The sequence below is a fragment of the Zonotrichia albicollis genome, chromosome 2 (genome assembly GCF_047830755.1).
Source record: "Zonotrichia albicollis isolate bZonAlb1 chromosome 2, bZonAlb1.hap1, whole genome shotgun sequence".
In the NCBI taxonomy this organism is placed as follows: Eukaryota; Metazoa; Chordata; class Aves; order Passeriformes; family Passerellidae; genus Zonotrichia; species Zonotrichia albicollis.
This window is the reverse complement of record NC_133820.1, coordinates 103,665,624-103,692,040: the sequence shown is the minus strand read 5'-3', so window position 1 is coordinate 103,692,040 and position 26,417 is coordinate 103,665,624. Positions and strand designations below refer to the sequence as shown.

Genomic DNA, 26,417 nt, shown 5'->3' with positions numbered 1-26,417 from the left:
AGACATCATGATAAAGAGATTGAAAGATTTTTAGAGAAGAAACCTGCAGTATTTTTAGTTGGTGTCAACAAGTTCTGTAGAAACTTCAAGCACAGCTAATAGCCTTTCTGTTATTATGATATGCTTAATTTACTCCCCTTTTTTGTTTGTTCAATGATTTGTTTTCTTTTTTTTAAAAAGGTAAGAGGTGTAAACTTTGAAGCTGTTTTAAGGGTGGAAGAAGATGAAGCCAACTCCAAGAGAAATGCTTCTAAAAGAGAAGTAGAAGATGACTTAGGGCTTAGTATGCTTATTGATTCTCAGAACAATCAGTATATCCTTACTAAACCCAGAGATTCAACCATTCCTCGTGCTGATCATCATTTCATAAAGGTAATAATTTTAGAGACATTCTTGTCATTTACTTGTGGATTTAGTCCCACAAGTTTGCACATCAGTACTGCTTGGTTGGAGTGAGTTTAGTTTCAGCATTTGTCTGTCTGAAGTTACCCCAGCATTCATGACTCCCCCAGCTATGGTGATTCAGCCATGTCTTCCCTACTCTTAGGTTTGTCTTCACAAGACTGATCATGATGCCACTCTCTGTTTTTATTTGGCTTCTCTTGTTGCACCTTTGGGGCACTGTCCCTTCTCTCAGACTACAAAGTGTTAAAGCTACTGCTGTGCTTAGTAAGCCACTTGCATGTTGTCAGTAGAGAGAATTTATCTGGTTGTGCCTTGTGATGAAAAAAGGGATATTGAAAAATACATACACACACACACACGGGTAAAAGTTTGATTGTATTTGTGCCTTATATAGAGTAACTGGATTGTGGTTTTTGTTTTAAGTATAAAACCCAAAACAATTCTGTTTCACCATGTTTAAATGCAAGGTATCATTCCAACCAGGAAATTGCCTACTTTCTATAATATATTTACAATATTTATAAATTGATTTAAAGTCCCCCAATTACTTAAGGTCAGTACCTCATCTGCTTCACTTGAAAAACTGCTGTGCTTACACCTGCAACAGCACTGAGGTTAATTTGCAGAAGTTTTGTTTTCTTTTCACACAAAGTAGTCTACATTTAATTTTACAGTGCTATTTGTCTTTTGAAAGATAGTAGTCTTCAATTTCATCCCAAATTTATGTGTCCTTTATACTAAAGCCTTTGTAAATCTTACCTTTTTAGGATATTGTGACAATAGGAATGTTGTCTTTGCCGTGTGGCTGGCTGTGCACAACAATAGGATTGCCAACCATGTTTGGATATATTATCTGTGGAGTACTCTTAGGACCCTCAGGACTAAATAGTATCAAGGTAAGTGTGCAAGTTAGTTCTTGACTGATTTAATTCATTGAAATCTTTAAAAGTAGTTTTAAAAGGATATGGTATTGCCAGCCTCAAATGTAATGAGAAAAAAATATTACTGAACCTTTACAAGAGGAGAGCTTCAAATTTTATGTCTTTGAATAGTTTTGTTTTCAATCATTTTTTATCCTATAAAATTATGACAAGTGTTGAAAGTGAAAACTGAAGGTTGTGTGTTGTGAAAGTTTTATGTCAGGTGGTTTGTTTTTTTGTTTCTTTTTGATTTTAATCATAAAGCATCACAATTGGGAACCAAACTATTTAAATGACATAAAATATACAGAAACTTGCAAAAAGTCAGTGTTGACAATGGAGAAAGCATTTAAAACAAATAGTTCCCCAAGGAACATAGCTTGGCTTTCACGAGAGTTATTTTGCACCTCTGAAGTGCTTTCATCCACCCTGGTCCCCCTGTTCCTTTCCCAGTCCCCTGCCCACATTCCTGAGCTCTTTTGAACCTTTTTAGCTCCATCACGTGTACCCTGATTAGTGGCTGCTGTGGAACCGTGAGCTGGGGCTGGCTGGACACGTTTCCATTAAGGGCTCTGGTGTGCATTAACAGATTGTTTGGCCAGCAGGAAAAACAGAACACATGCAAGGCTGCACAGTAATGCCTGCTTAAGTTGCATGTGTCTGTTGCTTTGATATCCATGAAACCACTTGGAACTTTCTGTCTTTGCAACATCTGCTCCCTACATGGATGGGCTTCTGTTGAGAATGATTGTTGAGCTCAAAAGCAGGGATTAGTAGAAATTGTAGGATTTTGTTGATCTTGTGTTGGAAGAGATGAAATAATCTCAACCTCTGTGCTGTACATAATTTCTGGGTTGAAAATGTCTGGAAAGTTTGATCACTTAGACTGAGAAACAAGTCTGTAAGCTTGGCATGAGAAAGAAACCCAACAACAAATTTTCAGGATACTTACATTGAAGAAGATTTTGTGGTCGGAACAGATATGAAAGAAGTTTCTTAATGACAGTTTAAGTGACTTGCCTTTTTCTTGTGAAGCTGTGATTATACATTATTCACCTGGATAATATTCTTGTTGACTGGGTCTCTTGTGTTTGGTCTCTTCTCCATTTCCTAAAAAAGTTGAATGCTTGAGAAGGCAGGCAGATTCTAATCTGGCAGAAAAGTTGGTTTCCATCCTCATTTCTGTAATTGATGATAAACTTTGTTTTCTTCTACACTGGCCCATAAATACATAGAAAAGAAATACTAGGATTTTAAAATACAATAGACTATTCCAGTCAACTGCCTGAACACTTCAGGGCTGACCAAAAGTGAAAGCATATTTAAGGGCATAGTTAAGGGCATTGCCCAAATGCCTCTTAAACACTGGCAAGCTTGGGGCATCAATCAGCTCTTTAGGAAGCGTGTTCCAGGGTTTCACCACCCTCTCAGAAAAGAAATTCTTCCTAATGTCCAGTCTGAACTTCTCCTGGGCAGCTTAGAACCATTTCCACTCATTCTGTCAGTGCATACCAGTGAGAAGAGCTCAGCACCTCCCTGTCCAGCTCTGCTCCTCAGGAAGCTGTAGAGAGTGATGAGGTTGCCCCTCATCCTGCTTTTCTCCAAGCTGGGCAAAGCCAGAGTCCTTAGCTGTTTTTCACAGGACATTCCTTCCAGCCTTCCACCAGCTTTGTCCTCTTCTGAATGCATTCAAGGGCCTTCACATCCTCCTTCCGTGGTGGGGCCCAGAACTGCACAGAGTGCTCCAGGGGAGGCCACACCAACTCTGAACACAGCAGGATAATTTTGGGTGACTGGTGATGCTCTGTTTGATGCACCCAAGAACAGGGTTTGCCCTCTGGTGTCTCACACTGAGCCTGCTGTCCACCAGCATCCCCCAGATCCCTCTCTGCAGGGCTGCTCTTCAGCCACTCCTCTCCTCATCCATACTTGTGCCTGGCATTACACCATCCCAGAGGGATCAGAATCCAGCATTTTGAATTTATTTGTTAAATAGTTTCCTCCCATTAATAATTGCCTAATGCTGCAGTATATTTATATCCCTCTGCAAGGCATCTTGTCTCTCAAAAGAGTGAACAGCACCTCCCAGTCTGTTATCAGCAGCAAACTTGAGTGGTGTGTTCACCTCCTCCCTTCTGATCATTGATACATGTCTGTATCTATGGAACAGAACTGGCCTGAGAGCCCTGAGGGTACACACCAGTTGCCAGCCAGAAATATCCCCATTTTTCTGTTGTGATGAAGAAGACCACCATTTTTCCTGCTGTTGGATCCTTCCCTCTGTAGCACAAAGGCTGCTTGGTAATTGTGCTGGTCTGAGAGATGGATGTGTGGAGCCTGTAGGATGGAGAACCACAGCAGCCACAGTCTGGCAGAAAGATTATACCAACAGACCAATAAAATAACTAGCAAGAAGTAGCTTGTGGAATGCAAGCCTTGGAGATTTAATAGTACATGCATAAAACATAGCATATTTTTTTCAATCAGCAAGAAAGCTTACTGTTAAGGAAACTTTCCAGTCTGACCATTCACAAGGCTCTCTGCCTTCATCTTCATGCCCTTGGTTATCCCAAAGGTTGGTAGTTCACTGACCCTTGTTGCAGGCTCCCACTGAGAGTTCAGTCTCCATCTCACTCTGCAGCTTGCCAGCCAAGCCACCTGGATCAGATGTATTCCTCAGCACTTCCCAAGATCAATGCACCTGTGCACATTGGGTGACCAGCACTCTCCCGCCACATTACTGCCCAGTATCAGCCAGGTGATGGGAAAAATTGCACTATAAAAGTGCTCTGGGAACGTCTGATGTCATATGAACAGCAAGTGAACTACCTGTGGAAATGTAATGAGAATCAATTTGTTTTGTAGTGTACTTATAATTTTGTATTATAAGTTGACTGCTGTGCACTGATTTATTTTCTTTTTTTTTTCCTAAGTCTATTGTACAGGTGGAGACATTAGGAGAGTTTGGTGTATTCTTCACTCTCTTTCTGGTTGGTCTGGAATTTTCTCCTGAAAGATTAAGAAAGGTATTTTTTTAATAATATCCCTGCTGGGGATTTTTACAATATCCCTGGGATTTAATTGCTAATTACTGAAACTGCAGATTTCAGTTATATTTTAGATTTTTACACACTCCCTACACTACACTGCTGTAGCTTTGTACATTTTTGAAAAGACAAATGTGACATTTGCTTCTGCACTTTGGAAAGAACAGAATGCATTATTTATTCGGTGTCTCAAAAAAAATTGCATTTACTCCCTATTTTAGTAAAACGGGTTGATTACTGGAAAAATCTCTCACAGTTTGACAGTCCATCTCTGCTTTATTTTAACATGCACTAATGTGCAGTTGCTGTTATGGAGTGTCAGTGATGTTTGCCATTCCTGTTATAAAAAAATCTGAAAGTTTAAGTACTCCGTACTGAATTGATGATACATAGTCTGCTGGCTAATAAACTAATTAAGCAAGTATGTTAACGCAGTCTGGAATATTAAATTATGTGGCCACCAGAATTCAGCAAAAACTACAAGTTTCTTTTGGTCTTAATTAAAAAAGTTATAAACCAGCTAGAATTTTAATAGTGGAAAGTATGGCTACAAATATGTGAAGACTGTATATATGTAAAGAATTACACTGTGTGATCTATTCCTAAACTGATGATTATGAGTTTGATACTAGAAAAGCTTTAATCTAAATATGTTACAATTTATGACCATTTAGCTTAGTCTGTTATTTCTAGTCCATCTAAAATCCAAGATAAAAATCAGTAATTCAAGGGTTCCTAAACTGTAGTGGGTAAATTGCTGCTTCAGATTTGCTTCTGCACTGGTTTGGGGTGGGTTACTGGTATTGGTGACTGATTTTGCCACACCCATTTTTTCCTCATCTTAGAATCACATCCATTAACTGGTCTTTCATTTGATAATTTTAATGTATTTCAACCCATTCTGGACCATTTGGCCCTTCATTTGTTCATGAGCTATGGGAAATTCACCTGATTTCTGTCAGGGAGTCTTTTGGGGTAGAATATCTACTCAGCGTTGTAAATTGGGAGTAGGTGATACAGTGTGACAATCCATTAATCTGTGCCTCAGTACTACAGCCCAAAATCACACATCTTTAATTGCTTATTTGCAATGAAAAACATTGTAACTTAGCAGTGAGAAAAGTGTCATAAGATCTTATTTTCTTCCCAAGGTATGGAAAATATCTTTGCAAGGACCCTGCTACATGACAGTTCTGATGATTGCCTTTGGTTTACTGTGGGGGCATTTGCTCCAAATTAGACCAACACAGAGTGTCTTCATTTCCACTTGTTTGTCTTTGTCAAGCACACCACTGGTGTCCAGATTTCTTGCAGGTAGTGTTCGAGGAGATAAAGAAGGTAAATATGACTTTAAATATGGACTACTGTAGTATCTAATAAAATTTGAAAGTTGACTTTGTAATATTACAAGAGAAGCTGGTTAAAAAATGAAAACAGAACCCACTCTTAAGCCTGGTTTACAAACAATCATCCTTATTTAACACGGGCTAGTGTTGTGTGTATTCTTGCCAGGAGATATACTTGGTTTGAACATAGCCAGTCCTCTTTGGGAAAAGACAGTGTAGTACAACCATTGTAGCACTCTCCATTGAGAACTCACTTTACTGAGTGTCTGTAGTCCTTGAACTTTCTAAAAGGTTACCAGATTAGCTCACTGTTACCTGTCATCAGGGCAGAAAGGTTAATTTAAAAAATTCACATCCTTCTTCAGGAAACAGAAACCAGCCCTGATGGTCTTTCATAGCTAACAGCTCTTCAAATAAGGACCTTCAAGGGCCATATTTCTAGCTTCTCAACTTCTAAATGTTTCCTTTTGAAAGTTTTGACATCATGCTTTCTTCCACTTGAATCTCCCTCATACAAATTGTGTTAAAGTACTCCTCACCCTCTAGAATATTCATTCTAATGCCAGAATTCAAGGTGTATATTTTGCACATGCTGGCTCAAATGTGTGTCTTCAGAATAAAGCCTGTATACTCTCAGTAGAGGAATTTCACTCAGTGTGTAACTAGTGTTTAACTGCTAAGCAAAGTCTATGTTTTTATTGTGTAACAGAAATTTCATATTAATATTTTGTTTGTATTTTAATATGTCTTTATAGATACATTTAAATTTACCTACTAATGGGGAAAAAAAATTGTAAATTGCTTTGAATGACCCTCAGCCCATTAAGAGCTATATTTGGCTTCCATTTGATTAAGGCTTTTCTAGATTTGAGTGTTTGCAAGCATTCATAGTTTCTGATGACTGTTTCCATGACCACTTTGCTGGTGTACAGGGGATATTGACTACAGCAGCGTACTGCTTGGCATGTTGGTGATGCAGGATGTGCAGCTTGGTTTATTTATAGCTGTCATGCCTACACTTATTCAAGCAGGAGTGAGCACATATTCCAGGTAAAGAAAACATTGTATGGATCTTCTCTCTACCCCTTGCAAATTAGTATGTAGATTGCCAATATGAATGTGAGAGCACTGCAGTTAATGTCAGTTCCATGGAATATAGGCACTCTGTTCAGTGAGATTTCCTTTACTGTTCCTGCTTGTTGTGAAGTAGAAACCTGTAGTAGTCATATGAAATTAGTTGTATGAAAATAATCTCTTTGCTATAGCTGCTTTAATCCTGTGTGATAATTAAAATTTTGAGTGAAAAGTTTGTTAATGTAAAAGAACAAGTTAATTTCTTCACTCACTTTATTCCTGCAGGGCACCTTTTTGTCAAAGAGTAAGCAATAGTATTATTGTGCCTTACCTTTGGCTTACCTCTGAATAGGAGATTAGTCAATGAAAATCTTTCTGAGTCAACATGGAAGTAAGTTCTAGACTGTAAAAGAGGTTTCTGGGCACTCTGCAAATTTAGTCTTAATCTTGTTTACCAATGTATCTAAATACCTTCCTGATTTGAGCATTTATGGAATTAGGTATTTTCATTTACGGGGAACTGGTTGGGAGGTATGAGAGCACTTGAAAGAAACTTATTGTTTGTTCTTCTCTTCCAGCATTTTCAAGGAAATTCTGAGAATACTGATCCTGATTGGCCAAATTGTGTTTTCTCTGGCTGCTGTTTTTCTCCTATGTCTTGTTATAAAGACTTATCTCATAGGACCGTATTACCGCAAGTTGCACACAGAAAGCAAAGGGAACAAGGAAATCCTCATTCTAGGGATAACTGCATTCACCTTCCTTATGTTAACGGTAATCTTCTGAGTTGATAAAACATTTTTATACATGGGGTAGTTTACTTCATCAGTGTCACAAAAGCCATCACACTTAGTGTTATTGCATATACATGGTAATTGTATAGATTCTGTAATTGTCTGGTTTTAAATTGTTTTAAAACAACCCCCAAATGTGCAGATGATTCCTGCATTATGGCACAGATGAGTAAGAAGAGATACAATTTGAATGTGAATCAGCTGAAATTCTGCTTTTTAGATCATGTTAACTCAGATAATGATTCCTAAACTGGCTTTTAATACAGCCAGTTTAGGAATCATGATCTGAGTTTTAATTGTAGAGTACTTCATGCATTTGAAGATCATTCAGGATGGGTTTTGAGATACTGATAATGACATTTGTGACATTTGCTCACAAATTTCTTCTCAGTAGCAAATTCTCAACAGTGTTCTTACTGTAAAATAATCTTCTTTTTGTGTGAGAGACACATTTTGGGATGAAATTAAGAAAGTAGAGAATTCCTTAAGGTTTATGGATTTTGATTAACTGTATTGGGTGTAGTTAATTTTCCCCTGAATTCTCCTTTTTTGTTTCAATCTCATGTTTCAGCCTTCTGAAAACCTATACTGCTGGAGAGCAGAATGTGACAGTTGCTTGATAATGTTGTGGGTTTCACACTCCATTATCCTGAATGTGCAGATTGTTACATCCCCTGAGAATAATTAAGCCAAAAAGTTCCTGTGCCTGTTTTTCTAGGGGTGTTAACTTAGTTACTACAGTCCAACAGGAAAACCTGACCTTCTTCAGGAAGAAGGTTAAAAAGAAGTTAGTGAGACCATTGCTTTAGTTAGTGACTTGTACTGTTTAAGTTGAAAATTCCATTGCTCTAAACAGCTATTCATATTTCAAATGTGTCCTCTAGTAAGAGAAGAAACAAAACTAGTTTCACCTTTTTACTTTTTAACAAGAAAACATTACACTTGTAGAACAACTTTAATAAAAAACAGCAAAGAAACCACTGAAGTTGTGTAAAATATTATGGTATCTAGCAGCAATTTTACTTTAATTAAAACCATGACCTTCATAGAATTGGGCTTTTTATATCCAAATTGCATTTCAAATACACAAGGAGTTTGTATATGTGACTTTACACAGTACATGTGCATACACACACGTGGTGCATGGTGGGGGAGGATACATTTGGGTTTGTTGGATTTATACTGCAAATCCAGAAGGCTTCTTCAGCATTTTCAAAATTCTTTCCTTTTAAAGTTGATGAATAATTTATCAAAGGGAATGCTACAAAGGATACTGCAGGTAACCTCAGTGAACCAGTTGAGATGCTTGATATTCACTGACATTTATAAATTCATTATAGTAATGGTACAAGTTATAGTTTGAACACATAAGCTTAAAAAATTAGAAAGTGAAAAAATGTTTGCTTGTTGAGTTGAATAGGTGAACAAACAAATCTTCTGGAAAACCAATCTTAATTGGCATAGATGCTGTACTTTGTCAGGAATACAAACATAGGATGAGTGATTGCAATCTAAGCTAAAAGTGTTGCATATCTTTGGAAAGGTTAATTTAAAGTTTTTGGACACCAGGTAGGAAAACAATTAAACTCTCATGGATTCTGCTAAGATTATTCTCCTTGGAAAGCCAAGCCTACATATTGAAGGAGCTTGTGTAATTAATCTGCAAATACAAAATTTTCTGTACTGGTGTAATTCTAAAAAAGCTTTTGAAATGTAGAGGAGCGATAAGAGTGCCTATTTTAGCATCCTCAGCCAAAGACAACTCTGTGGCTCCATTTAGAAAATTTGAGTTGTGTTTTTAAATAAAATAATTTAACTCACTGTTTGGTAGGACACATTCTTTCCAACACACAGAAAAGAGACTAGGAATGATAAGGTGTGCCTGGCCCATGCATATAGTTACTTATTACATGCTTCAGTGTTGGCTGGGTTTCTGGGGTCCAGCTAAGCTTTTTCAGTATTTGGATTAATGTGTAACACCAGCACATGTAATGCTCATTATATATAAAGTTCATTTATTTTGCTTGTTCCTGTGTTTGAAAAATCTCAGATGATTAATTAAACAAGAATTGCCATTTCCCTGCTGATAAGGGCAAATTGTGTATGGGAGGAAAGAGGGGAGGTGAGACAGAAGAGGTTCCTGCACTGCAGTGTGAGTAAGCAATTTTCATATAAGGATTATCATGTCAGTTAAGGAGCTTTGAGTATGGTTGTGCCTTTTGAGCATTTCTGAGCTTGAGTCACTTAGATAACACTGCAACTTGTTACACCTGCAGATATTTTAATAAGACTTGGAGCTTAATATACCCTTTCTGTTCCCAGTATTCTCAGAAATAATTGTACTTCCCCTCCCTTTTATCCTTCAACTAGCTAGGCAGATCAGGGCTGGGAGGTGGAGATTGTGTCAAGTGCCAATCCTGTAACAGTATAGATGACACTGAGACAAAGTTGTGCATTTTTGAATCATGTACCTTGTCTTCAGTAACAAAGGTGCAGTAGATCATTATTGTTCTTTCAACAACTCATTTTCAAGCTTATTGATTGTTTTTTCATTTGTTTGTTTGTTTTAATTGGTGAACTCTTGTCCTGAATTGCAACATAAGGAACAAATCTAACTTAAAACATGACCATTCAGGATCAATGGCCAAACTGGTAGTTTTACCAGGTATTTACCAGGATGAGCTGAAGAATATGTCAGCCTAAGGATTCAGTGCTGGAGTGTTGCTTTTTCATGTTCTATATGTACAGAAACATTACAAGGAAAATTGTTTTAAACACTGTCCTGATAAAGAAATGCTGTGGAAACCTGTGGAACAACAGTAGTCAGTTTTATTGTTTTTTAAAACTGAAATTGTGGAATGTTATAAGGGAAATGAAAAAATATAAAACCTGGGCTGACAAGAAGGACAGCAGTTACATTTACATGTTTATAGGACTGTGCATACATGTGGGGGAAAAGTGACTTGTAGTTTCACTGCCTGATGGTTGACCTGGGATGCTGGCAGCAAGTGGAGGCAAATTGCCAGTTTGCTTTATATACCAAAAAGAAAATACAGTGATGTTATTGCAGTACTTTACATATGAAAATGTACGAGGCTTTTCTGCACTGTCCAGTGGATATCATTACTTGTATTGGAATATTGTTCTTTGCTTGCCTGAAGTACTTCTCAATGGCTAGTAAACTGCTTATGGACTCTTTTCTATCAATTAAAAGAAGATTAAGGAAGAACTGTAATCTCAAATATTTTAGTTAATTATTTCATAAAACACAGTTGAGATAGAGTTTTTACAAGGTTCACTTAAAATTGTTTCAATTTCCATTACAGCTTCACTTTATTGAAATGCAACCTTAAAATTCCCTCTTTACTCTTGAGCAGATTTAAGTTACTGAAGCCTGAAATTTCCACCAAAATTTTATTTAATTTTACTGCCTTACCATATTCATTAAGCTTCTGTGATGATTAAAGAGTAGCTATAAGACAGACATCATTGGAGAATATAAGGAAAACAACTGCTGAACAGATGGTTGAGATTCACCCAGAACACGTTATAGCAGTAATGTTTATTTCTTTATTTATTGATGTGGTGGAACATTTGAACATAAAAATCCATTATTCTAGTGAAAGCAAACCAATCCTTTCTGAATTGGAATAAAATGGGACCCTCAAAGCTTAGTTGTGCTGAGAAAAACATGTGAATTGACAGAGTTTTTCATGTAATTTTGACTGAAAAAGCTTTCTGTGACATAGGAGTTGAGAAGAGGACAGTGCAAAGCCCAGGGATTAGCAATGGCTAAAGCCCTGTTGGTAAAGGTTGAACATTAGAAGGGATGCAAGCAGAGAGGGAGTACTAAATGCTCAATACTCTGCAGGTTTTGCTTATGTAAAAAACTGCTGTGAATGCCTTCCTGCCAGTAAAACAAGTCCTCTCCAGTAAGTGCACATACATTATATATAATAAACCCTGATGCTACAGTCTAGTTGAGGAAATGTGTCCACTTGTAGATAATATTGTGGGACAACTGGCAACCAAGATGGGAATTGTGAAAGGAATTTCTGTACAAAGCTACATATAAAAGGTTGGACTTGATAATCTCAAAGGTCTTTTCCAACCTAGGTGATTCTGAAAATCTGAAGAACAAATTGGAGGAGAGGAGGGAGTGTTGAGAAGATGATATAATTTTTGGTTCTTTTCTTGCTCTCTGATAGACTTTACACTTTTCTGTATGTAGAGTGACCTATGGATTTTGTAGAGCTGAGGTTGGGTAGTACCCAAAGACTAAACAAGAAACAGTAAAACTTGCCTATTTTTTTTACCAGGCCCTTGAACTTATACTTGGCTTGCCATAAACTGAAGGAATGTAATTCAGTTTTTATGCTGTGGGAACAAATTCCCAGTTAGACATGCAGTTTGCTCCAGTTATGTCTGATGCTTTCTGAACAAACATGTTTCTTTCACACTCAAATTGCTCCTTGCTTGAAGAGTGATTCTCACAACAGTGCAGTATCTTGCAATTCTGGTACAAGATATGCTGCATGTCTTCCTTTATGGTAACCTAATCCTGGCCAAGGGAATGTTTAAAATACTAGCTATAAAAGTTTTGATGTAGAGCTCTGTTGCAATTGATAGCACTTAAGTATAGGAAGATTATAGCTGAGTAGTAAAAATAATTCCAACTTTATTTGAATAGGCTGTATTGGATCTTAATCATCCAAAAGAGGCTGTGACGTTTAAAACAACTAATATATGATTGAGAAGAACTTAAATGTTTCCTATTCATAACTGTTTCCTTAATTTTATTCATCTCTTGGTGACTTTAAAGTCCTTCATGTATATATTGCCTTCTTCCCTCTTAAAATTTCAAATTGTACCAAAAAGCACTGAAAATCCTTTTGTTTTAAAATGAGAATTACATTACCTTGTTTGCTTTGCATGATCAGCAACTAATTATATTAGTTGACAGAACCAATTTATCACCTCAAATATCTTGGAATAAATTAGAGTGTTATCACAAATGCACTTTCAGACATTATTACTTCAGTGCACAAAGGTCTTGGGGTTATTTTTAGGTGCCATCTTATGCAGAGAGTGGAGACTCGTTTATTGTGTCTTTTGCACTCCTCCATTGGAGGAGTGGAACCATACAAGATACAATGAATGGTGCCCATAAATGTACTATACTCAATCTAAATTAGAATAAAAATAAGTCATTGGTTTGAAATGTTCCATTAATATTAGTAATGTTGTCCTTTCTCAGCAAGATGACCATCTGCAGCTGTGTGATTTTGAAATAATTATTTTAAAATATACTTTATACCATACCATACATTAGAGGTGCAGTTTGCTTTTTTTTTGTGTTCCAAGCATTGCCTTAAGCAGTTGTTTTGTGTTTTGTTTAGTCTCTTTACATGTTTCATCTCTTCTTCTAGTACTGCATTAAAATATTAAAGAAGAATGAAGCAGTCTGAATTCTTTCAAGTAGTCATTTTGCTTCATTTCAGCAGTTTACTTTTTACACTTACATGAATCCTTATTCAGTAAAGCACGCAGGCACATTTGAATCAAATTTACAATAATAAAATGTAATTTATGCCAGGGACTTCTGCTAGATTGAGACTCTTCTCCCAAATATAAGCTTGGATTTTCTTTTTTCCCCTTGTTTGACAGCTGGAAAATACCTTGTTCTTACTGCTTTATTTCACAGCCTCAATGTATTATGTAATCCTGACTCCAAAGCTGTCACAGGCTCTCTGACTTGTGAAATCAAATGCTGTCCATAAGGGTCACACAAAGCATTGCAATGTAGATTAAGAAATTTATTTTTGTTTTTGTGGGAAAGAAGGTAACATAAAGGGAGGAACTAGATTTGTGAGTCTTCAGTATAAAAACAATACTGCAGAACATTGAAATACATACACTGAATTCTCTTTGTTGTTGAACTTGCATAAAGACAGTAATTCCCTGCATTTGGTATAATGTAAAGTTTTATAGTTTCACTGTGAAATGGTATATAAAGTCACTCAGCAGTAGATTCTCTGTTATTCCTTAACAGATCACAGAGCTGTTGGATGTTTCAATGGAGCTGGGATGCTTCTTAGCTGGAGCTCTGATCTCTTCTCAGGGTCACATGGTTACTGAGGAGATTATGTGCTGTATTGAACCAATACGTGACTTTCTTGCCATCATTTTCTTTGCATCTATAGGTAACTTCCAAGAAATCTTACTTTACAATATTTGATACTTATATGTAATACTAAATAATGTTAAATCTATACTATATAAAATATATACAATATATATAATATATAAAAGCATTGCTTAAAATGTGGGTGAGGAAAAATGGTGTATGTAATGTGAGAGGAGAAGATAAATTTTATTTTGTTACAATACAGTTAATTGACCACAACATTGGTTTGCCTTTGCTACTACTTCTAAATGTTACATTCAGTTTCACAAGCCATTTCAGTGTTGTACTTCTAAGTCTTGGTTTAGTGTCAGTTTTTCAATGTTAATTCTGAAATCAACCTATTTAAAACATGTAACTAAATATATTAAAATTAAAAGGCGTTGGTTTGGTTGTTGATTCGTTGGGGTTCTTTTAAATGTTCTTTTGTCTTTCCAGCAGCTGTATATGTGTTTTATACTAAAATTGTAGTACTATTTGAGTCAATTGATAGAGTAGATTTCAGAGTTTCGTGACTTGGTTTTCTGTAGAAGCAGAATGTCATAATATCATAATTTTGTATAGCTTGTTTCTTTAGAAATTTAGTTGGGAGCGTGTGATCTGCATGTTCTCAATGCAGGGAAAAAATAATTGAAAGAAGCTGTATCTCAGACACTACTTGAATACCAGCTGAAATGCAGCACTGAGGTATAAGAGGAGGGAGTAACTCATTATGCTTGATATCCAAAAGGAGTTAATGCAGAATACTTCCAATAAATCAGTAACCTCCTTTGGAAGTGCTGCATTCTCCAGCTGTCTGTGCATGCCCCCATAGCCTTTGTCTGAAGGAAACTGGAACATGTTACTGAGGTGCTCAGCTACAGTGGGTGAGGAGACAGGCCCTGGGAAAGCTGTTCCCTGTGGATTGTACAGGAGCTGCATGTCCCTATGCTGGGGATATTGCAGTGGCTAAGAGGGGGTTTGGATGTGCCTGGTGCACCAATCCAACCTCCTTCAACCCATGTTTTACCCAGAAACTCCTAGGGTTTGTGCTTGGATTTTTCAAGACCACCATTAGTTTTTCTTCTGCTGTTATTTTAAGTTTTTAATTGTTCTTTTTATCTCCACATATTTATTCAGATAACAGTAAAGTCCCATCATCAGCATAATTTTAATGTTTTTCCTTATATACCTGTTTGCTACTCATTGTTTCATAGCAGGAGCTAAAACTGGTGGCTGTCAAAACAAAAATGAAATAGCTATGCTTGCCAGTCTTAATTTTATTTTCATTTTTTTAATCCAGCCCATGATAATAGTTTCTGGTGATAAGTCAGATTACTTAGTAATAAATGTGTTTATTTTAATAACTTATTTTTTAATAATGGAAGGAAAGTGATGAGCTCTGATGAAACGTGGGCCCATATAACTGACAAGTTTGCATGAGTAATTGCTAAATGCTTACAGATGTAAGTTGTTTATGTGTTTCAGTAAAGATGGTGATGGAATGGATAGTGTTATCAGGAATACAAACATGACAAGTGATTATAAGCCCAAAGTTAATTTTACAAGGGACTGAACAAAAATACTGTCCTACACTCTTGTGGCTTCATAAATTAAGACTAGGGATAAGACTTTACTAGAGTAAAAGAAAATAGCAAGACCTCAGTTGGCACACTAGCAGCACTCCATACAGCCTATATTGTGCTCTAAGGAAATCATTCTGCTACAGAATTAAAAAAAAATCTTTTTAACAAATTTTGCCATTATAATTGCAAGCAGGAGAGGAATGAAAATTGCATAACAAATTGGTGTGATTTTATAGAAAATGGGTACTATACCTGCCTCAGAAGAAAATTAGCTAGAAAAATCAGAAGAGCTATATCATAGGCATCTGACAAAATGTGATAATGCTTAGTTGTTTAAAAAAACCAACCAACCAACAACAAAAACCCCTCCAAAACTGACAAAAAAGAAGATCCAAACTCTAAACACATGCCACCCTCAAACAAAATCCTCTTCCTCCCCAAATAAAAATTAGCTGCTGCTCCCCCCTTTACTTTCAGTTACTTTTAAATTTTTTGCTTAACAGGAAATTCTGTGGCAAGGAGGTAGGTTTTAAAAGCAGTGATGTGATGTTGCAAAGAAAACCTGAGTAGAACAAAAAGTATTCCTTAATTTTTCTTCTTACTAGATTTTTTTTAAGACTTCTTGCTTGCTTTTTATTTACATATGTACACATGGAAATTATATGTATATATAAATATATATTTACTGTGTGAAATTATGTACAAGCCACAAGGAAAGATTCTTCCCCCCTGCCTAAAGAGAAGTTGTTTGTTACTATATGCAGCAAGCACCTTATAGAGAGCAGAAACACTTGAGCTCAGGAGGAACACCACTGCAGAAGTATCAGTTCTGGTCCCTTTAGAATAAAGGCACAATTGGAAAAAATTATCTTAATTGAAAAGTGACTCTAAGTGTGTCATTTGGAAAAGTTCATTCGTGTTTTGCTTGTCTTAAATGCCTGCTTTTGTGTTCTTACTACAGAAATCCTTCTGGTGCCCTAAAGCTGAGCTGAGTATTACTTGTTCATGTAATATCCATAGCAGTGGACCTGCCCTTGACCTGTGCAATGGTGCTGCTTTAAATTTGCGCTTGGGTGCATTTGTGGGAGTAATGCACCTTTGCAGTTAGGCATTAACAGCTGCACTTGGAGTTGCTCTCTATCTGTACATTCATTTAGGCCTCTGGGTGCTCTTCAAGGTTCCTGGCACTCTTTATGTCACCTCCTGAGGTTAAAGAGTTTCTGTTAGTCTCTGTCCTTACTGATAATTTTGAGAAAACATCGTGACCAATGCCTTAAAGCCACATTTTGGGCGCTTTCCTTCTCATTTCTGTTTTTGTACCTAGTGCACAGATCTTTACCCATACATCATTTAATTTTGTTTTGATTACTTTTTGGAAATATGGAAGGCATCTTTCATAGACCGTTTGAGTATAGAATTTGAAACTGTGCATCAAGACCCTCTCTGCCACTTGTGAGGTAACAGATTACTTCCACTGACTGACAAGTTGTGTGTTCTCAATGTGCTGAACAGGTGTAGTCACCTGCCAGGTTCCACGTTTCCCTTCCGAGTAACTCCTGTGATCTGTGTTGGACCTTGAATGCAAGGTGCTGAAAACCCTTTAACAACTCAGTCTTTTTCTTCAGAAGATGGGTGATGCTGACACTGCCTGCACCACCACTGTCCAGAGCAAAATGCACACAAGGATTGTCTAATGAGCCTCTTTACTCTTGTGTGGAATCTGAGAAAATCAAAGGAGGATCCCAACTGGAACTGCATGCATCCATCCATCTCCTTATCCATCCAGCTCTAGTGCTTTGTTTTTCTGCATGGAACACAATGAAACTTGGAGGTTTCATGCTCTCAGAACTGACAATAGAGTCAAAAGGACTTTTCCCTTTGGAGAAAGATTAAGAAGATTGTTTTTCTCCTCTGCTGCTTAGTGATCTAGCCAGGGCTGTAGTATTAATTGCATTTGCAGACTATGATCTTAGGTCTCTTAATAGACACAGCATCTCAATGCATAGCTAATTTATTTTTCTGAGTGTTGTCCTGTCTTGAGGATGTGTCAGAATTAATTCTACTGGCTCCAGTTGGACCCTCAGAGTTCTGATTTTTGTACTCTTGTTTGCCATCAAGGATCTTCAAGATTGCTTTTTTGGTGTTGGATCTAACCAGGATGTAGTCAAGACGTCTGGATCGTCACATGCTGTTTAGAAGCTATCCATCAGATTGGTATAATCTGCCTAATGGAGGAAAGAAGGAGTTTACTTGTTAGGAAAAAAGTACTTTTTAAAAGACTGTGCAAAGTCTTGCCTGTAATTGTCCACAGAATACATACCAACTGCTGTGAGTGAGCTGTGCTTTTTGGCTTGACAGTGATGCACCCCAAGGCCTCTGTTCCAGCTCTTTGTGAGCACTGCTTGGAGCTGAAGGTCTGGTAGCTTGTGGCCAATTCTGTAAAAGTGTACCTAAGTGTTACCCTAGCTGTTGACTGCTGGCCAATCTGACGTATGCTGATGACACTGCTGAAGTTTTTGAGTTATTTGAAGTGTTTCTTCCATGTTAGAGAATGATTTCAGAATTACTGCTGAGCTTAGTAGAAGTCTGATCAAAACCATTGCAATAATTTGCCATCTTTCATGCACCTTCTGCCTATGAAATTAATCTTTCTGATGGTGTTTGTATTGTCAGGAAGGCGCCATGTGCTTGTTTAGAAGTCTGATAGCACTTCTGGCCTTATCCTGGGTTTTCATCTAGGAAAGGGGCAAAGGTCTGTACTGACCATAAAAATATCTTATGATGGGATTTATTTCCTTCAAAAAAATGTCTGGTTTCTGGCATGTTGATTTATCTGCTCAGAATAGCATATGTGACAGGTTTAGGCTTGTTTTCACCTTGGAGACACTGTTCTCCAAGGAATTGATATAGAAATCTGCTGGAGTTTGTGCTTCAGCTCTTTGGAATATGGCAATAATCTCCACACTGGGCAGCTGTTCAAATGGACTTCAGACTGCCTGTGTGCTCCAGAACTGAACACATATTAGTGATGAGAGCACTAGGCTTTATTTATAGCCTCTCTTGGAAACCTTCAGTTCTAGATCTGGCAGAATTGTCCCTCTTATCAAACATGCCATTGCTATGGGCTGTATTTCTCTGATTGCTTTTCATGTATTTTCTGGGGTCAGCCTAAAGGTGAAGGAGCACTGTGCACATGATATTGCAGTGAAGCTATTTCCACATGCATCTGTGCATATATGTGGATTTCTTTTTTTGGTGTGGTTTTCATCTCTTATTCTGCTGTCTCTCCTCTTACTTTGATAGTCTTTTGCATTTGCACTTCAGTAGTTGGAAGGAAATTAAGAAATAAAACCGGGTGTGTGCATGCTGACTGGGTGGCACTTCTGTAAAGATCTCTGATGTAATTGAAGAAGGTTTCTGTTGGCAATTGAATGTGCATGCAGACAAAACCCTGTGAAGTTACTGTAAGGGATGAGAACTCTTGGTTCTCTACAGATCATCTTGATCTGCAGCACAACAGAGAGGGAAAATTAGTGGAACCTTGTCCTGTGTTAAAATAAGAAGTTATTTACAGCATTGATTTACATGCCTTATGCTTTAGAAAGGCAAATTTTTGTCCTTCATCAGAAATAATTGGGTTGGAGAAATGCCAACTATTAAGAATTCGTCAGGAATATCACCATTATTTTGATTTCACTTTTTAGAAGGTTTTTATGAAAAAGGAACGAGCATCCAAAGATACACAGTTCTGTTTGCCTGCTGAAGTTCTGCATACTTCAGGAGATAAAACTGACTTAGTTGTAAGATTATTCCTTGGTGACTCTAGGACTTCTCCAACAAATAGTTCTTTTTCTTATGTTTAATATTTGCAGGATTTAGTTTTATGTTTCTGAGTTCTTTGTGGATCTTGTTACCTTTCTTTATATAATTGCCAAGTTAAAATGACCAAATATTGCAAAAAGCTCCAAGATAATCCACTCCAACAAAAGAAACCCCATCAACATCATAGCAATGGGTTTTTCTATAATTCCTTAATTGTTAGACCATGCTCAAGGGTTTATGGCCTTACCTGATTCCAGTCTAAGTGACTTTTCAAGTTCAGGTGACTTTCAGAGTTTGGAAGTCAAGGTCGTAGAATGAAAACACTTTGGATTTCTGTTGTAGCTATAGTCTATGCACATACTGAGTATCTTGTTCCTCCCACTGTGATACCATAAAACAAAGTTAAATGACCAGCAAAATGTTGGAATGACTGTGCATAACAATGGAATTCTTTTCTTGCAGGATTTTTATAGCTTTCATTAGATATTTTTTTCAGTTGAGATTTTGTATTGATGACTGGTGTAGAAGACAGAAAGCTTTAGAATTTAAAGTGCTCGTGCATCAGTCCTATGCAACTTAATTCAGTTGGAAATATTGCCTGTGCTAAACCTCCCCAAAGAAAAGGGCTGGATATTGTGGGAAATGCTTTTGTGATCTACTAGATAGTTAGGGCTTTAGTGGTCAAGTGGTTGGTAGGTGAGTTAAGGCTTTTTGTTTGATTTGTTTTGAGAATACAGTCTTACAATTAAATATATACTAACCCAGAAAATTACCATAGTAAGATATTGGCCTCAAACTGTGCAATGGTGTTTTCTTTCCTTCTAGGACTTCATGTTTTCCCCACTTTTGTAATATATGAACTCACAGTCCTGCTATTCCTTACATTGTCTGTCGTCATAATGAAGGTATTTTCTTTTACTCTTTTTAAAAATATTTTAATCTTCATTAATCTAAGTGATCTTTGTGCTGCATGCCCTAAAGACAATTTATGCAAGAACTGAACATTTGATAGAACAGAGAATATTACTGTAAATATATATTTGGAAGAATCTCACTGATTAGAATACAGTTTGATACAATATTCTCCCGGTATTTAAAAAGGAAATTATTTAATGTTAAGTATAAATTGCACATGGCAAAGCATCTATTTCTCCAGCCTGGGATTTGTGACAGTAATAACTGTGTTTTAATAACAGTAATAAAAGTGTTTTATTATAGTGAAGAAGATGCTACTTTTTACTGTGCAATGTACATTTGTCTATTTTGACATTAATACTGAAGACACACTTGGAAGTCCATTATTTTATGTTATGTTCAAAAATATTCTATTTGATTCTATGTATCTAACAGAGATCATACGATTTTAATTATTACACTTCTTTATTTAAACAAACAAACAAAACAAACCCTCAGTAACTGAAAAAACCCTGTTTTTAAAGTTTGTCTTGGCAGTGCTTGTCCTTTCTTTGATTCTTCCAAAGACCAGCCAATATATCAAGTGGATTGTCTCAGCAGGACTGGCACAAGTCAGTGAATTCTCTTTTGTTCTGGGAAGTAGAGCACGCAGAGCAGGGATCATATCTCGGGAGGTAAGCTGTTCTGTGGTTATTAACTTCATTTTTTGCACCTGAATAACTTACACTGTAATACAAAATCCCAGTATTTAAAACACCAACCCACTCCAATTTTGTGGCACCTCTGTTAAAAAAAGTAGAATCAACCCATACAAATGGATAATTGTATGTCCCTGACAGGGTTCTTAGTGCTGGTTCTCAGTTATTTCATACTGTACCTTAGTATTTTAAATAACTTAGTTATAAATGCTTTACCTTAACTTCTTTCACTTACAACTTAACTATGTCAGCAGTTGCAGATAGCACCCAAGTCATAAAGACTGAGAAGCCTTTGCTTTTAAAATCTTGATACAGCTATTGAAAGAGGTATAGGAGTGTACAATGCAGAGAGACTACAGGATTTGAAGAAGGAAATACCAGTAAATAGGAACTGGAGAGCAGATATTGTGAAAATTGCCTTAACATTTAGACAAGCAAATACACTTGTAAACACTTTAACCTGAAAAGCTTGTTCATTTTAAATCCTCCACAGAAAAAATAACCAATGTTTTTGGTAGTCATGAAAGAAGTCCCCTGGGAAAGAAGCCTTAAACTAAGTTTTATACTGAACCTGTGAGAATGTTACTTTTTTTTTTAAGATAATCTATTTATGAAATTATGTAAATTATGGGTATAGAGATACAGGAACTGGCCTCACTAGCTGCTTTATCCTCTGTGCTTCTGCTCACAAAAATGCTCTCCTGGTGCTGAGTTTTTCATTTTCATTGATCAAGTAAACTGAATAGTTTTGGAACCAATTCCAAATAAAGCACATGTGAAAAACTTACACAATGCTGTTCACTTGTAGGTAAAGGTGATTCACTTTGATGTTCACTCCTTCATATAATTAAGAGTTACAAATATTGCATGTTTGCATAGAGTTTCAAGATACCCGTATGTGATCACAGAACCAGTTTAGGGGCCCACCCACTGAGCTTGGAAGCTTTTAGACTTTCATTTTTTTCTGCTCTCACATGATTATCTAAGGTATAGGTTTGTATACCTCTGAAATTTCCTAAACTCATTCTTTTGCTTGAGACCTCAAAACTACTTCCTGCCACTTTTATCTAAGACTTATTCAAACTATGTAGTTAGGATCTCTTTTTTTTCAGAAGATGTATGGTATGACTTAAAGGGATTTATGCTTGCTTTTTTCTGTTGATGAGTGAGCTAGCAGTGAACTTTGCCGTTATATCATTAAACTAGAATAGTTTAGTGGTGGTGGTAAGGTTTTTTATTTGTTTGATTGGTTGAGGGTCTTTTTGGTTTGATTTGTTAGTTTAAGGATTTTCATTTTGCTTTTTAAATAAAGTGATAATTGGCCTTTGACTTTTTAACAAATACTTAATTTTCAAAATTGATCACTTCACATAAAAACAATTGTTTTTTTATAGGCTCATAATGATGTTTTTGCAATTGTATCTTCACACCAGGTAAACAGGTAATTAGATTATTTGAGCATGTATTGTTCACTTTTGTAGCAATATGCAAAGTTGCTTAGGAAGACAGGTGAAGTCTCTTGAAAACATGGTCTAGAAGAGCCTAATCTCCTCAAACTTCTAGATACTTATTTGTACTGCCATGTAACCAAGAGAAGTAATGGCTTTTATTTGCCTTTTGCAGGTCTATCTTCTTATACTGAGCGTGACTACTCTAAGCCTTTTACTTGCCCCTGCCCTGTGGAGAGCTGCAATAATGAAATGTGTTCCAAGACCTGAAAGACGCTCAAGTACTTGATCAAGATTTGCACAAATTGAAGGATATGTCCTCTTGCAAGGAAAACATCTTCATTGCTCATTGTATTTCTATGCACTCAGAAAACAAGACCTGTTGAGTAGTCAGTCCTCTTAATAAGCACTTGGTTATAAGCCTTATACTGACCTTAAAACAAAATTCAGTACTAAAAAATAATTGCATAATATGAATTGCACACCTTTTACAAAATTTACTTTGACTGATTGGAATCTACTAGAACATTTGTTTCTGATCCAATCTGTTATTCAGAGCATAAATTATTTTTTTTAAATATAGTCTCATGCAAACTCTGTTTAATATTTTTTTTGCCTGAATGTGCCTTTTAATTTTCATCCTGTTAATGCTGGTTCATCACCAGATTTTGTTCAAAAAGGAAAAAAAGATTATATATATATTATGGTGCCTATGGTATCTTCTTTCACTAAATGACTTAAGTCATTTTCACATTTATGATTTTAATATAGCAGTATAAAATTAACTACAAACCAAATTTCTGATTGTTAATAAAAGTGTGATCCTCTGCACAAGAAAAGGTTTAACTGTTTAGCAAACAGTTCTAAGCAGTTAATTACATATTCCAGTTCATGCAGCCAGTACTGCATGATATTTTATTTCAAATTGCAGCATATAATGTATTTTCTTATAGTGGTATATTTTGTGTTAGCTCTTGTTTTTATTTACATATTTGACTAAAAATTGACAGTAAGAAAGGGCATAATTTATGTTTGCAGACTGACAGTTGTTACCCATTCTTGTTGCTAACTGCTGCTACAGTAATGGTTTATAGGGGTGTTTTCTTTTAAATAAAAAATAAATGTAGTAAAACTGGGAAGTGTAATTTCAATTAGATGTGGAAAAATAGTACTTCTGTAACCTTGGAGGTTGGATCTTAGTTGACACAATTCTATATTTGAAATTATTTTAAGTAAATTAACTTGCAGAAAACTGGAAATGGCAGACTGGATGTGTATTTGCAACCCCATGACCTTTTAAGTTACATTTACATTGAATAAATTGTTAGTCTCTTTAAAATACCATGATATTTTAGCAAACAGTGTTTTGAATGTGATCTTAAATGTGGTTTTTCTTTGAAATGTTGTATGTAGTGAGATAGGTCTTGTAAAAGCCCATTATTTAAGTGTCATAGAGAAAGCTTACTCATAGACTGTAGTCTACTCTGTGACAAAGCATTTAAGAATCATCTTGAGGTTCATCTGCTAAAACCAATACTATTTAAGATACATTAACACTTCAGGTCAGTATTGCAGTGTCATCTGAAATAACATTGATACCCACAAAATGGTTAGAAAAATGCATGCTATGAGGTTTAAATTGTCAATTAAAATGAAAGTTGTCCTCCAAGTAGCAACACAAAGCTTTGGATGGATCTTTGTGCTCTGTACCTTTTGGCCCTGTAGCAGCCTCATTTTCCTCTGTGTTTTCTCTGACATCTGCTGGGCTTGTCCAGATGAAACTTGGATTACTCTGGAGTGTGTATGTGCTGGTGGGACAGGGTAGAGATCATAATATTTGAGTTCTTGCTTACTGGATTTGGGGCTTTCCCTCTAGGCACTAATGCTTCATAAAGATTGAAGGAATGTATGGCAAATCCACCTCCCCTTAAATGGTTTCAAAAGTTGTCACAAACCAGACAAATGCAGAACAAAAAGCTGCTCTATAAATACTTTTAAATAAAATTAATCTATAACAGAAAAGAAACTCAACTGATTTTTTGCTATATTTCAGTATTTTTATTCAAAATAGAGGAGCAGTTCAGGTTTTATGGTTCCATTTAACAGTCTACTAGCTCAGACCTTTTACTGTTTTCCAGGTACCTCCCTGAAATAATTTGTTTCTTAACTGTCCTATCCGCTCTGTCCACTCACCTAGCTCTGTGTTTCTGCATGAAATACAAGCATCTCTCCTAAATGCTTCATTTTGGCTTTGAAAGATGTGTCTTTCACACATAGTTTGCCACCTGTTTCACAGGGAAAAATGTATGACAGGTCATGATAGAGACCTCTGTATGGTTTCCATTATGTCACTTAGTTAGCCCTTGAAGCAATTATATGATGTATTGCAGCTGTGATGAGTCGAACTTTTATCTAAATAAATTGCTGTGGGTAGTTGTAGTAGTAGTTGTAGTTCTCTAGAAAACTCTTTAAAAGTCAGGAAAGAGACTAGGAAATACTGATGGCTTGTGTCTCCTAAGAGAAATAAAATATTTTCCTTAATATCTTTTAAAAGATTTGGGTGAAAAGCTCATTAGGTACCATGTTCAAAAAAGGAAAGCAAGCGTCTAGATACATTACTAGTTGCCTCATCTCTCTCAGTCCTCTCCTAAATGAACTTTGTCATGGTTTAGGAATGGTATTCCCCAATTTAGTGCTCTCACCACCACTACCCTGTCAGTTGTGTTCCCTCTCCCCCCAGTTGGAAGCACTAAAGGCAAAGATTGTGGGTTGAGAATAAGCACCATTTACTGGAAACAGCAATGGGATAAGAAAAACAGTAACAGCAACAATATTAATAACAAAATTGTACAAGGAGGAGCCCCAGACAACAACAGTTCCCCACCGGTTTTGTCCTGAAACTAAGAGAGGGAGCCCCTTCTCCCTGCCTCTGGCAGTGAGGTGGGATAGTTTATAATAACAAGGTAACACATGCCCACAGCACTCCAGGTTCCACCTTCTCATGCCTACTGTGAAAAAGCTCTGTCCTGGCCAAAACCAGGACAACTTGGCTAGGCTAGATAAATAGGTTAGTGTGAGTACCAGTGTTCTGTGCCTCTTTGTTGACACAGATTTGGATTGCCTGGTTCAATATTAGATGTAAGTGCAAATTAGTAAACTTAACAGACATATGGTAAGTTTGTTTGCAATCAGACATTTGAGATTGCCTCATAGAAATCTGGAGGTATATTGAGATACTGTAAATATTTTGTGAAATGCAAATAATGGCTCCATGCATAATTCCATGTCCAAATGGGGTAGTCTCATGATATGATCTTAGGACAGAAACAACAGACCTTATTCGTGAATGATCACTCACTCCTGTATGAAAAATGGGGAGAATATTGCATAACCAGCCCACTTAGATATAATTGCAGCTTTTCAGAAACCTTATGCTTGTACTGTGGAATATTCTCTTTCTGTGTCAGGCAGATAAAATTAAAGCAGAGTTCCAGAAGCCCTGAAAGGAAAATCTACTGATTTGTCTTTTCTGGAAATTCTTGTTCCAGCTTGTTAGACAGTGGTTCTATCTCATTCATTAACTAATGATCAGTTAAATATCATTTTAATACAGAAAAGCTGATACAGAGCAGAAGCCTCATTAAGTGATGAGAAGATATTCCTATGGTCAAGCAGAACTTAGGGACATCTGCTCTATGCTTGAATTGCAACTCATTCAGCTAACCTATTTTGGGGTTGAGATTCAGGGTTTTTTTTTTTAAGGGAGGGGTTTTATTTATTTTGTAGGTGGATTTAGCTGTGCTTATTTGGCATGGCTTTCTGAAAATTTGGGTTCTTGTGTGTTACCCCTTAATTGCTATCCTTGATAATTCTGTGACGATAAAGGAACCAAAGCAGTTTAAAAGCTGGCCGTGTGGGCTGTGCTTTGTGAGCCATTTCCCTGGCCCTGGGGTCAGATTGGTGTGTATGGACCCACAACCACCCTACTTGTGGCTTATCATACAGAGCAGGTGGCTTCCGTTCGTCAGTAGGAAGGTATTTGTGGGAGCTGTGAGGTGGTTCCCTGAAATTGTGACTGATGTAGGTCTAGGATGGCTCAAGAATGTGGTGATGGTGGACAGAGTCCATGGCACTACATAGCTGTAAGAATTTATACTTCCTATCATTCTCAAATATGAGGGAAAACATCCTCACAAAGT

General features: G+C 36.7%; 1 protein-coding gene across 2 annotated transcripts in view; it reads left to right on the top strand.

The window, feature by feature from the left end:
* TMCO3 (transmembrane and coiled-coil domains 3) overlaps positions 1-23,582 on the top strand; it is a 32,324-nt gene extending 8,742 nt beyond the window's left edge. Inside the window, exons 4-13 of one of the 2 annotated variants that reach the window (XM_005487998.4) lie at positions 181-372; positions 1,173-1,301; positions 4,259-4,351; positions 5,524-5,710; positions 6,651-6,768; positions 7,371-7,566; positions 13,639-13,789; positions 19,983-20,062; positions 20,597-20,746; positions 22,394-23,582. In XM_005487998.4, the coding sequence (XP_005488055.2) occupies positions 181-372; positions 1,173-1,301; positions 4,259-4,351; positions 5,524-5,710; positions 6,651-6,768; positions 7,371-7,566; positions 13,639-13,789; positions 19,983-20,062; positions 20,597-20,746; positions 22,394-22,507 (1,410 nt within the window). In that variant the 3' untranslated portion in view covers positions 22,508-23,582. Of the gene's footprint in view, positions 1-180; positions 373-1,172; positions 1,302-4,258; positions 4,352-5,523; positions 5,711-6,650; positions 6,769-7,370; positions 7,567-13,638; positions 13,790-19,982; positions 20,063-20,596; positions 20,747-22,393 lie in introns of those variants that run through there. The other variant, XR_003380580.2, reaches the window with a different exon arrangement.
* The last annotated feature ends 2,835 nt before the right edge of the window (positions 23,583-26,417 follow it).